A 12,789-nucleotide genomic window follows, 5' to 3' on the forward strand; every position below is an offset into this window, starting at 1 on the left:
TCCCAGGTTGAGACTGTGGGGGGGGGGGGGGGGGTTACACCTAAACTTGTTTATGAACTGTGAATGTGGACTGCAATAAAAGGGATTTCTTTCCCTCAACTGGCATTGTGGAGGTGTTCACTTGCTGTGAATGAGAGTGGAGTGCTGAGCCCGGGAAGGTGACCCGGCCCTTCTGTGGAAGGAGGGAGTTTACAACATCCAAAGCCGGATTTTATAAAACCAAGATATAGACATTTTTGGGTTGGGACTAGGGAGCGGTCAAAATTTGAACATCAAACTCATATTGCAAAACGGGAAAGAGTGTCCATGACAAAAAAAATGGGCATTTGTATTTAGATCTGGTATTTGGCATGTCCAGGTTAGAGAAAGCTGCTCCGGTTAAGCAGTTCTCCACTGGATGGAGTAAAGGAAGTCTAACGGGTATTTTTCTGTTGCTGGAGAGCTCACAGTTAAAAAAAGAAAAGAATAGACAAATAACGGCCCCTTTTACTAAGTCTTGGAAGGCTCTACGCGCACCCAGTATGCGCCAACATGGACTTACCGCCCAAGTATCGCTTGGCTCTTGCCGTAATTTCATTTTTGGTGCACGTCCGCTACGCCAAGCTGACACACACCAAGTGGCATCTGACGCGCATAGGTCATTACCGCCCAAATTCTTTACCGCTAGGTCTATGGCTGGCGGTAAGGTCTGAGACCCAAAACGGACGCTTGGCAAGTTTGATTTTGCCGCACGTCCATTTTCGGCAAATATTGAAAAAAAAGGCATTTTTGCTAGATGCGCTGAAAAATTATCCTGCGCGCGCCCAAAACCCGTGCTTACACTACCGCAGGCCGCTTTTTACCATGCCTTTGTAAAAGGACCCCTAAATTACAAGGTGCTAGGGTGGGATATGAACCAGCAACCTCTGGTTCTCTATGCTGGTTTTCTGCAAGTCAATCTTACCATTAGGTTATTCTCCCCAAGGATGGTTCTGGGGTCATTTTATATGGATGTCCCTCTGCTGCCACAAAGATGTCTATGTCCCTTGTTTTGTTCAATTCATAATTTAGACATTTCACTTTGTAAAATACATGTTGGATATATTCAGCTCTGAAATGTCTATTTCTCCTGTATTTTAGAACATGCTGTACAATGGAAGACCTTATTATAAAATACATGAGAAATGGAGGTCCATATGTGACATACAGAGTTAGATGTACATATTCTGAGTTGGATGACCTTTCTAAAATGCCTCTTTAATGTCTACCCAATTACTTCATGTTGGATCTCAGAATACATATGTCTTGCTGACTTGGCATTTGGTAGAGCCCAGGTAACTCAGAGCCAGGTGTTTTCTTGCTGTGCTCTACAGATGTGGAATGTGATGCCCAACTGGTTATGACACATCATTGTTGTCAAAAATGTATAAAGTCTTTAAAACGTGTCCCTTCAAGCCTTCAGTAGCATTTGAAGAATTACTTTTGTCCCAACTAACCTCACTTATTAATCTGGGTAATGGCACTGAATACCAACCAGACCCAGATAACTTCGGACAACCTGTAAAGACATTCAAATTCGGTGCCAGTGGCCAGATTAGGCCTGGAACTGAATATTTGGGTTTCGTTCAGCCCATGGAAGACAATGTGTTAAAAAATAATGACCACCAGAGTTTGAATATCTATTAAAAAGTACTTCAAGTCTTCTAAAAAAGGTGTCTTGGCTTGAAGAGAAATAATACTTTGTCCCATATTTTTCTCTTCAGGGATCCTTTCACCTCTTTGCTCCTCAGGCTGTAAATCAGGGGGTTTAACAGTGGGTTAATTAAGCAATAACATATTGCAAAAACTCTCTCATCTACATAGCCCTCACTTGGTTGTAAATAGACGAGCATGGCAGTCCCGTAAAATAAGGTAACAGTAGTGAGGTGAGAGGCACAAGTTGAGAAAGCCTTACTTCTCCCGGCTTTGGAGGTCATCTTCATTACGGTGGAGAATATGTATATGTAAGAGGAAAGAATGATCATGAATGGTATGAGTAGGAAAAGCACAGAGGCTGTCATCCGGACAATGTCATTCAAATAAGTATCTGTACAAGACAACTTCAGTACGGGTGAAATATCACAGAAGAAATGATGGATTTTGTTCGACTTGCAAAAAGGTAGACTGAATATAAAAGTGACCTGTCCAAACTGGAAGAGAATGCACATAATCCAGGACCCCATAGCTATATAAATACACCTTATATTGCTCATAACAATAGAATAACGCAAAGGATTACATATTGCGACGTAACGATCATAAGCCATGATACATAGAAGCACGCATTCCTCATTAACAAAAAGAAGAAAGAAATACATTTGCAAGGCACATCCCAAAAATGAGATGCTTCTGTCATCAGCCATGAGGTTCGTCAGTGTTTTGGGCACCGTAACTGTTGTGAGAAACATTTCTACGAAGGACAAATTCCTGAGGAAGAAGTACATGGGCGTGTGGAGGACGGGGTCTACAGTAAGGATGGTAAAGACAAGCAAGTTTCCCGTCACAGCAAGCATGTAGACTAACAGCAACAGTACACAGAGAAATTGCTGCACTTGTAAAGACAGGTCTGAGAATCCCAGGAGGATAAATTCAGTCTTGAGGGTCTGATTTTGCAGGATCATTTCTTCCATGTTTAATCTGAAGTGGACAGAGACAGCAGAGCTTATTAACACATTTTTCAACCAGTGTGGAGATCTAGTAGCCATTTTACATCACGATAAACAGGGAAGTTTTATCATTTGGATATCTTTATTTGGGCCAGCATAAAAATTAATGGCCTTTTTACTAAGCCGCGTAAGCATCTATGCATGCCCAATGCACACCAAAATGGAGTTACCACATGGTTACCACGTGGTCCTTGCAGTAGTTTCATTTCGGACACAAGTCCACTATGCTCGCCAGAAAAATATTTCTTATTTTCTGGCTCACATCAGCTAAATGCACCAAGTGGCATTTGTCGCGCATAAGTCATTACTTCACGGTTACCACGTGAGACTTTACCGCTAGGTCAATGGTTGATGGTACGGTCTCAGTCCCAAAATGGACGTGCAGCAATTTTCATTTTCTCGTACGTCCATTTTCAGCAAAACATTTTTAAAAGGGCATTTTCTTCTGCAGGTGTGCTGAAAACTGAATTCCACGTGTGCCCAAATCATGCGTCTACACTACCACAGGCCATTTTTCAGCGCACCTTAGTAAAAGGACCCCTTAGAGTGTACTTGTATTTAAAGGAGGGAATGTTGCATGCAGATGAGGTACGTAGTATGCTATCTTGTGCTTTCCACTAAGATCTAAAAGTGAATCTATTCATATTTCAGTCAGATCATTAAATTATGACTTTAATCCTTAGCGAGGTTTAGAGGAGTCAAAATGCAAAACAAATATGATTCAAATGAATGCATCTCAAAAGAAATCTTCATTGGCCCAGACTAACACATTCTAAATTCTTAGCATGTATTCGATGAGATTGCAGTATCAGTTCAAGTTGTTAGAGGTACAGTAAGATTGAGCTCTTATATTCATTCATCCGTGTCCTCTAAATTCATGAGTCTTACCAATATCTTTGTATCTGTTCTTGCCGATATTGGCGACTGCCACTACTGCACTATGTAAGCCACATTGGGCCTGAAAATAGGTGGGAAAATGTGGGATACAAATGCAACAAATAAATATGTTAATATGCCCTTATTTTCTTTTTATATCAACCATGTAATCTTGTTTTCTTACATAAGACTATGGTAACTTTAATACTGGATTATACTAAAGGTCCATCGAATCCAGTATTCTTTCTGTGGTAGTGGCAGGATCTCAAAGAGTAGACAGATCATGTCATGTTGTCTATTATGATGGATCATTTGCTCATATTATATTATTTTTATTATATGAATATTCTACTGTGCTGTTACATTGTGTACTAGACTGTCACTCTATAATATTATTGTAATTCCTAGAAATTAATTGCTTCTCTCCAATTTGCCTGTGTTTGTGTATTTCACTGACATATTGTGATGTTATTGATGACCTAAATAACTTTCATTGTAGTTAACAGTATAAGTTATATCTGTTGTACTCAGCCTTGTGTGAATCTACCTAAATGTGATTAATAAAGCTTAATTGATCAATATATCCACTACAGCTTATGCTCAAAGATATGCAGTGGCTTTTCCTCAAGTCTATTTGGTTAATAACAGCTTCTGGACTTTGCCTCCAGGATTTTGGCCAAGCCTAAACCCAGCTGTGCTCACTGCTGTTTACCACATTTTCAAGCAAAAAATTCCAGAACTTAATTACGTGTGGGGTAAAAATATATTTTCTCCTGTTTCTTCTTAAATCTACTTAGTAACGTCATTTGTTTTGAAGAGTAAATTACTGTATGGAGTTTATCCAATACACTTCTTTCACGATTTCACAGACTTCTATCATAAGAACATAAGAGCAGCCATACTGGGTCAGACCAGTGGTCCATCTAGCCCAGTCTCCTCCTTCCAACAGTGGCCAATCCAGGTCACAAGTACCTGGCAGAAACCCAAATAGTAAGCGGGGTACTGGATGGACAGCCGAAGCTGGTAGGCAAGCCTGAAAGTGGCAATGAGAGTGAATAGTAGTACATAAAAATATTTCATCTAAGCTGTATACTTTCTCTTTTAGCGTTATTAGAATTGTCCTCATAAGGGAGAGCTGTTCTTCCCCTTTATCATTTTGATTGCATTTCTCTTCTCCTTTTCTCATTCTGTTATATCTTTTTTGAGATGCAGAGATCAGAATTGCACACAGGTGAGGTCACACAATTTAACAAAAAAATATAAAATTCAAACTTGTAAAGAAAAATAGGAAGAAGCCAAGAAAGAGAAAAAAATAAATAAATAAACATTCTTTATAAAAATGTAGAAAATATATACATTTACTTAATAAATCAAAATAATACCCCTGCCCATTAATACAGTCCACAAACAAGGGGGCTGAGATTAAACCGGGGAGATAAAAAGGTAAATATCTCATAAACCTATAATAAAAAAAAGTAAGGAAAATAATAATGTCTAAGTATGATTGAAGCAGAAAAGAAAGGGGAACAAGTACAGTCCAAGAGCAAAAAAAAAAAGAAAAAGCAGAAATGGACCTTCAGGAACAGGACAAAGGAATCTCTTTATTGAGTTTCCTTTGTCCTGTTCCTGAAGGTTCACTTGCGCTTACTGTATTGTTTAAGTGTATGATCGATCATTAACGAAGCAGGCAAGTTATATTATTTCTGAACTGGAAATGTGTAACCAAATCAATTTTTCTTTCAATACAGTTGACTATCAGCCTTGTGTGTTATAATTATTTCCCGGCAATTTAATGTCTTTTCTTCTCTTTTATCGCTAACCATTAGCGTGCGCTAAACTCTAGCAACGCCCATAGAAATATATAGGCGATTCTAACATTTAAAAAGTGCTTATGTTTAACGTGGGACTTTATAAAAGACCCCCAAACTATCTTAAAGAAAGGACTTTTGTGGTCTTGAAATCTCATATAGTACACGTTAAAATTCAAGCATAACCACCTGCGAACAATCTTATCGAAACAGAGAAGACAAAATGAATGTGGTACCTGTAAGTAACTGGATGCAACAAGTAATCTTTATCAATTTTGTTGATGTATTTGAAGAAAAAAATGGCAACATTAAAAAAAAGAGCTAGCTGCAGGTGGTCTCAAAATTTCATGTATTAAAATAATCAAAATCCACAAAGATTCTTCTTATTAAGGATAAAGCAGTAGGAATCCAATTTAAAAGTAAAAATAAAATAGAAAACAAAAGAAAGGAAAAGGAAGTGATACCTTTTTAACTGGACTAGCTTAATATATTTTTTGACACGTTTTCAAAGGCAGAACATTCTTCAGGTCGGATATGAGCAAAACATGACACTATCAAGAATATATATCAGTAAGACATGAAAAGCATTCCAATGACAGTCTCAAGAGATGTGGAGCAAGTTAACTTTTTATCCATAACTAACCACCTTTATATACTTGAAGGGAACTGATAAAGGTCAAGTCCCAACATTATAATTAACTGTACATGCTTCTTTCCCCTGGATATTAATTAATGAAAAGATTTTATTTTCAGTCAACTTGTTGGAAAAAAAAATCATCACACTTTCAATGTATTTCAGTATCTTTATGAATATAATCAAGGTTTAGCTATGTAGGGTGGCAGTATACATCTAAGTAGATGATCAGAATGTAAAAGTACTCATCTACCCATGTTCTTTTCACTGTGTTCAGGAGCGGAGGAGTCGCCCACTGGTTATAGAACTGTTTCTGACTCCCTCTGGGGCTCCTTATCCTGCTTATTTTCGAAGGAGAAGGGCGGCCATCTTCCGACACAAATCAGGAGATGGTCGACCTTCTCCTAAGGCCGGCCAAATCGGTATAATTGAAAGCCGATTTTGGCCGGCGCCAACTGCTTTCCGTCGCAGGGCCGGCTAAAGTTAAAGGAGGGGTGTCAGCAGTGTACCGAAGGCGGGACGGGGGTGTGGTTAAGAGATGGCTGGCTTCGGCCGATAATGTAAAAAAGAAGGCATTTGGCCGACTTTACTTGGTCCTTTTTTGTTCACGACCAAGCCTCAAAAATGTGCCCTAAATGACCAGATGGCCACCGGAGGGAATCGGGGATGACCTCTCCTTACTCCCCCAGTGGTCACCAACCCCCTCCCACCCAAAAAAAAAAATTAAAAACATTTTTTTTGCCAGCCTCTATGCTAGCCTCAATGTCATACCCAGCTCCATCACAGCAGTATGCAGGTCCCTGGAGCACTTTTTAGTGGGTACTGCAGTGCACTTCAGGCAGGCGGACACAGGCCCATCCCCTCCTACCTGTTACACTTGTGGTGGTAAATGGGAGCCCTCCAAAACCCACCATAAACCCACTGTACCCACATCTAGGTGCCCCCTTTCACTCGTAAGGGCTATGGTAGTGGTGTACAGTTGTTGGTAGTGGGTTTTGGGGGGCTCAGCACACAAAGTAAGAGAGCTATGTACCTGGGAGCAATTTCTGAAGTCCACTGCAGTGCCCCCTAGGGTGCCCGGTTGGTGTCCTGGCATGTGAAAGGGACCAGTGCACTACAAATGCTGGCTCCTCCCACAACCAAATGGCTTGGATTTGGCCGGGTTTGAGATGGCTGCCATTAGTTTCCATTATCGGCGAAAACTCGGGGCCCCACAGAGAAGCAGCTAATCCCTGAACTACCGTTCCCAGAAGCCCTTGCAAGCAGGAGAGAGGAAGGTAGCCCCAAAAGAGTGGAACGGATTTCTAACCCCAACAGTGGGAGCAATGGCTCAGTGCTAGGGGAACCAGTTACTTCCTTCCCTACTAGAGGGAGAAGGGGAGGTGGAGCTCAGTCCCTTAGCTGCATCGCCGGTATATAATTCCCTCCAGCTGTGAGAGGGGGAGAGATTTCTGGGTGGCTCCCAGCCACCAGGAGGGAGAGGAAACTGGTTGAGAAAGAAGCTGCCATGGAGTAGGTGGAGGACGGAAAGGGGCTGCCACTGGAGCTTCCCTGGGGGGGAACAATAAGCTGCCACAGAGTATGAGAATGTAAATGTAGCCCTGTCCAGCACATGAAGGTAGTGTGAGAGGCCACAGGGGTGTGGTGCTGTGAGGTAGGAGGAAAGCTGCCAGCCCTGTTTGGTACAGGGTCCTCCTGGGTGCTGTGAAGAGGACAGGGGCATTAAGTAGTGGTTTCCTTTGACGAGACTGTTTGTGAAAGGATTGAATTATTGGGATGTAAGGAACAGCAGGCTGAACTTTGGCTAAGCCCTTCTGAGGGAGAGGGGAGGTAGTGCAAAGGAAGTGAGCCTGAACTCTGGTTTTCTGCAAGTTACTCTTACCATTAGGTTATTCTCCCCATGAATGGTTCTGGGGTCATTTTATATGGCTGTCCCTCTGCTGCCACAAAGATGTCTATGTCCCTTGTTTTGCTCAATTCATAATTTAGACATTTCAGTTTGTAAAATGGATATATACAGCACTTAAATGTCTATTTCTCCTGTATTTTAGAACATGCTGTATGATAGAAGACATTATTGTGGAGGAGTGGCCTAGTGGTTAGAGCAGTGGACTTTGATCCTGGAGAACTGGGTTCAATTCCCACTGCTGCTCCTTGTGACTCTGGGGAAGTCACTTAACCCTCCATTGCCCCTGGTACAAAATAAATACCTGAATATATGTAAACCACTTTGAATGTAGTTGCAAAAACCTCAGAAAGGCAGTATATCAAGTCCCATTTCCCCTTTCTCTTATTATAAAATACATGAGAAATGGAGGTCCCATACTTGACATGCAGAGTTAGATGTCCATATTCTGAGTTGGATGACCTTTCTAAAATGCCTCTTTAATGTCTACCCAACTACTTCATGTTGGATCTCAGAATACATATATGTCTTGCTGACTTGGCATTTGGTAGAACCCAGGTAACTCAGAGCCAGGTGTTTTCTTGCTGTGCTCTACAGATGTGGAATGTGATGCCCAACTGGTTATGACACATCATTGTTGTCAAAAATGTATAAAGTCTTAAAAACATGTCCCTTCAAGCCTTCAGTAGCATTTGAAGAATTACTTTTGTCCTAACTAAGCTCATTTATTAATCTGGGTAATGGCACTGAATACCAAGCAGGGTCATAGCCAGAGCCAGTATTTTGGATAGGCCCAGAGTTAATTTGGATGGGCCCTTCTACGCCTCCCACCCTGAGATAAAAAAAATTACAGTTTGTCTTTTTTCTACTTACCCCACATCCAACATCTCTCCTCTCTTTCCTCCACAGCGTCCCAGCATCTGACCTCCTGTTTCTGGGCCGCATCCCTCCACAGTGTGCCTTGTGAGCATCCCCGGCACCTGCAGTGGTTCATTTTTGCTGCCCGTCCTGGCCCCACAGGCTTCCATCTGCCGTGATGTGAAATGACCCACAAAACAGGAAACAGGAAATTATGTCAGCAAGGGTGGGACATGGTGGATGGAGGCCTGTGGGCCACCATGGGTAGTGCAGTGGATAGCAGCAGGTGCCAGGGACACCTTTGGGGTGCACCAGGAGGGACGGGGTTTTGCGACAGGAGGGCAGATGCTGGAGTGCCACAGATGGGAGAAGGGAGAATGTAGTGTAGTGTCATCACTGGGTGGGCCTGAATCAAGAATGGGTGGGCCTGTGCCCACCCAGGTCCACACGTAGCTATGCCACTGATACCAACCAGACCCAAATAACTTTGGGTAGCCTGTAAAGACATGAAAATTCAGTGCCCGTGGCCAGATTAGGCCTGGAACTGAATATTTGGGTTTCGTTCAGTCCATGGAAGTCAGGGTGTTATAAAATAATGACCACCAAAGTCCGAATATTGACCTTGTCCCGTGTAAACATTCATCTGAGAGCAAATCCACATATCTATTAAACAGTATTACAAGTCTTCTACAAAAGGTGTCTTGGCTTGAAGAGAAATAATACTTTATCCCATATTTTTCTCTTCAGGGATCCTTTCACCTCTTTGCTCCTCAGGCTGTAAATCAGGGGGTTTAACAGTGGGTTAATTAAGCAATAACATATTGCAAAAACTCTCTCATCTACATAGCCCTCACTTGGTTGTAAATAGACGAGCATGGCAGTCCCGTAAAATAAGGTAACAGTAGTGAGGTGAGAGGCACAAGTTGAGAAAGCCTTACTTCTCCCGGCTTTGGAGGTCATCTTCATTACTGTAGAGAATATGTATATGTAAGAGGAAAGAATGATCATGAATGGTATGAGTAGGAAAAGCACAGAGGCTGTCATCCGGACAATGTCATTCAAATAAGTATCTGTACAAGACAACTTCAGTACAGGTGAAATATCACAGAAGAAATGATGGATTTTGTTCGACTTGCAAAAAGGTAGACTGAATATAAAAGTGACCTGTCCAAACTGGAAGAGAATGCACATAATCCAGGACCCCATAGCTATATAAATACACCTTATATTGCTCATAACAATAGAATAACGCAAAGGATTACATATTGCGACATAACGATCATAAGCCATGATACATAGAAGCACGCATTCCTCATTAACAAAAAGAACAAAGAAATACATTTGCAAGGCACATCCCAAAAATGAGATGCTTCCATCATCAGTCAACAGGTTCTTCAGTGTATTAGGCACCGTAATTGTCGTAAGAAACATTTCTACGAAGGACAAATTCCTGAGGAAGAAGTACATGGGCGTGTGGAGGACGGGGTCTACAGTAAGGATGGTAAAGACAAGCAAGTTTCCCGTCACAGCAAGCATGTAGACTAACAGCAACAGTACGAAGAGAAATTGCTGCACAGGTAAAGACAGGTCCGAGAATCCCAGGAGGATAAATTCAGTCTTGAGGGTCTGATTTTGCAGGATCAATTCTCCCATGTTTAATCTGAAGTGGACAGAGACAGCCAAGCTTATTAACCCATTTTTCAACCAGTGTGGAGATCTAGTAGCCATTTTGCATCAGGATAGTTTTATCATTTGGAGATCTTTATTTGGAGCTGCATAAAGATTAGTGGCCCTTTTACTAAGCAAAGTAAACGTCTATGCATGCCCGATTTGTGTCGGAAGATGGCCGACCTTCTGTTTCGAAAATAAGCTGGATAGTATGCTATCTGCTTTCCACTAAGATCCAAACATGAATCTATTCATATTTGAGTCAGATCATTAAATTATTACTTTAATCCTTTGCGAGGTTTAGAGGAGTCAAAATGCAAAAAAAAATATGATTCAAATGAATGCATATCAAAAGGAATCTTCATTGGCCCAGACTAACACATTCTAAATTCTTGTATTCGATGAGATTGCAGTATCAGTTCAAGTTAATAGAGCTACAGCAAGTTTGAGCTCTTGTGTTCATTCAGCCGTGTCCTCTAAATTCATGATTCTTACCCATATGTTAATATGCCCTTATTTTCTTTTTATATCAACCATGTAATCTTGTTTTCTTACATAAGACTATGGTAACTGTAATACTGGATTATACTAAAGGTCCATCGAATCCAGTATTCTTTCTGTGGTAGTGGCAGGATCTCAAAGAGTAGACAGATCATATCATGTTGTCTATTATGATGGATCATTTGTATTTTGCTCATGTTATATTATTTTTATTATATGAATATTCTACTGTGCTGTTACATTGTGTACTAGACTGTCACTCTATAATATTATTGTAATTCCTAGAAATTAATTGCTTCTCTCCAATTTGCCTGTGTTTGTGTATTTCACTGACATATTGTGACGTTATTGATGACCTAAATAACTTTCATTGTAGTTAACAGTATAAGTTATATCTGTTGTACTCAGCCTTGTGTGAATCTACCTAAATGTGACTAATAAAGCTTAATTGATCACTATATCCACTACAGCTTATGCTCAAAGATATGCAGTGGCTTTTCCCCCAAGTCTATCTTGTTGGGCAGACTGGATGGACCGTGCAGGTCTTTTTCTGCCGTCATCTACTACTAAAGCAGAAGTGGACCTTCAGGAACAGGACAAAGGAATCTCTTTATTGAGTTTCCTTTGTCCTGTTCCTGAAGGTTCACTTGCGCTTACTGTATTGTTTAAGTGTATGATCGATCATTAACGAAGCAGGCAAGTTATATTATTTCTGAACTGGAAATGTGTAACCAAATCAATTTTTCTTTCAATACAGTTGACTATCAGCCTTGTGTGTTATAATTATTTCCCGGCAATTTAGTGTCTTTTCTTCTCTTTTATAGGAATCGCTAACCATTAGCGTGCGCTAAACTCTAGCAACGCCCATAGAAATATATAGGCGATTCTAACATTTAAAAAGTGCTTATTTTTAACGTGGGACTTTATAAAAGACCCCCAAACTAACTTAAACAAAGGACTTTTGTGGTCTTGAAATCTCATATAGTACACATGTTAAAATTCAAGCATAACCACCTGCAAACAATCTTATCGAAACAGAGAATACAAAATGAATCTGGTACCTGTAAGAAACTGGATGCAACAAGTAATCTTTATCGATTTTGTTGATGTATTTGAAGAAAAAAATGGCAACATTAAAAAAAAGAGCTGCAGGTGGTCTCAAAATTTCATGTATTAAAATAATCAAAATCCACAAAGATTCTTCTTATTAAGGATAAAGCAGTAGGAATCCAATTTAAAAGTAAAAATAAAATAGAAAACAAAAGAAAGGAAAAGGAAGTGATACCTTTTTAACTGGACTAGCTTAATATATTTTTTGACACGTTTTCAAAGGCAGAACATTCTTCAGGTCGGATATGAGCAAAACATGACACTATCAAGAATATATATCAGTAAGACATGAAAAGCATTCCAATGACAGTCTCAAGAGATGTGGAGCAAGTTAACTTTTTATCCATAACTAACCACCTTTATATACTTGAAGGGAACTGATAAAGGTCAAGTCCCAACATTATAATTAACTGTACATGCTTCTTTCCCCTGGATATTAATTAATGAAAAGATTTTATTTTCAGTCAACTTGTTGGAAAAAAAATCATCACACTTTCAATGTATTTCAGTATCTTTATGAATATAATCAAGGTTTAGCTATGTAGGGTGGCAGTATACATCTAAGTAGATGATCAGAATGTAAAAGTACTCATCTACCCATGTTCTTTTCACTGTGTTCAGGAGTGGAGGAGGTTTGATATTGCCGCCATTAGTTTCCATTATCAGTGAAAACTCGAAGCCCCACAGAGAAGCAGCTAATCCCTGAACTACAGTTCCCAGAAGCCCTTGCAAGCAGGCGAGAGG

General features: G+C 40.3%; 2 protein-coding genes across 2 annotated transcripts; both read right to left on the reverse strand.

The window, feature by feature from the left end:
- Positions 1-1,682: 1,682 nt before the first annotated feature.
- Positions 1,683-2,639, reverse strand: LOC115457199 (olfactory receptor 10A4-like). Its single transcript, XM_030186624.1, has one exon. The coding sequence runs from the start codon at positions 2,637-2,639 to the stop codon at positions 1,683-1,685; it is 957 nt and encodes a 318-aa protein (XP_030042484.1).
- Positions 2,640-9,453: 6,814 nt separating this feature from the next.
- LOC115457200 (olfactory receptor 10A4-like) lies at positions 9,454-10,494 on the reverse strand. The gene has a single exon (XM_030186625.1). It carries the CDS (start codon positions 10,492-10,494, stop codon positions 9,454-9,456), a length of 1,041 nt encoding a protein of 346 aa, XP_030042485.1.
- Between the last annotated feature and the right edge of the window lie 2,295 nt (positions 10,495-12,789).

Source organism: Microcaecilia unicolor, chromosome 14 (genome assembly GCF_901765095.1).
Source record: "Microcaecilia unicolor chromosome 14, aMicUni1.1, whole genome shotgun sequence".
Classification (NCBI taxonomy): Eukaryota; Metazoa; Chordata; class Amphibia; order Gymnophiona; family Siphonopidae; genus Microcaecilia; species Microcaecilia unicolor.

Bases quoted from the DNA above. Each gene is read 5' to 3' on its own strand.
- LOC115457199 (XM_030186624.1), bottom strand. From the start codon at position 2,639: ATGATCCTGCAAAATCAGACCCTCAAGACTGAATTTATCCTCCTGGGA.
- LOC115457200 (XM_030186625.1), bottom strand. From the start codon at position 10,494: ATGGCTACTAGATCTCCACACTGGTTGAAAAATGGGTTAATAAGCTTG.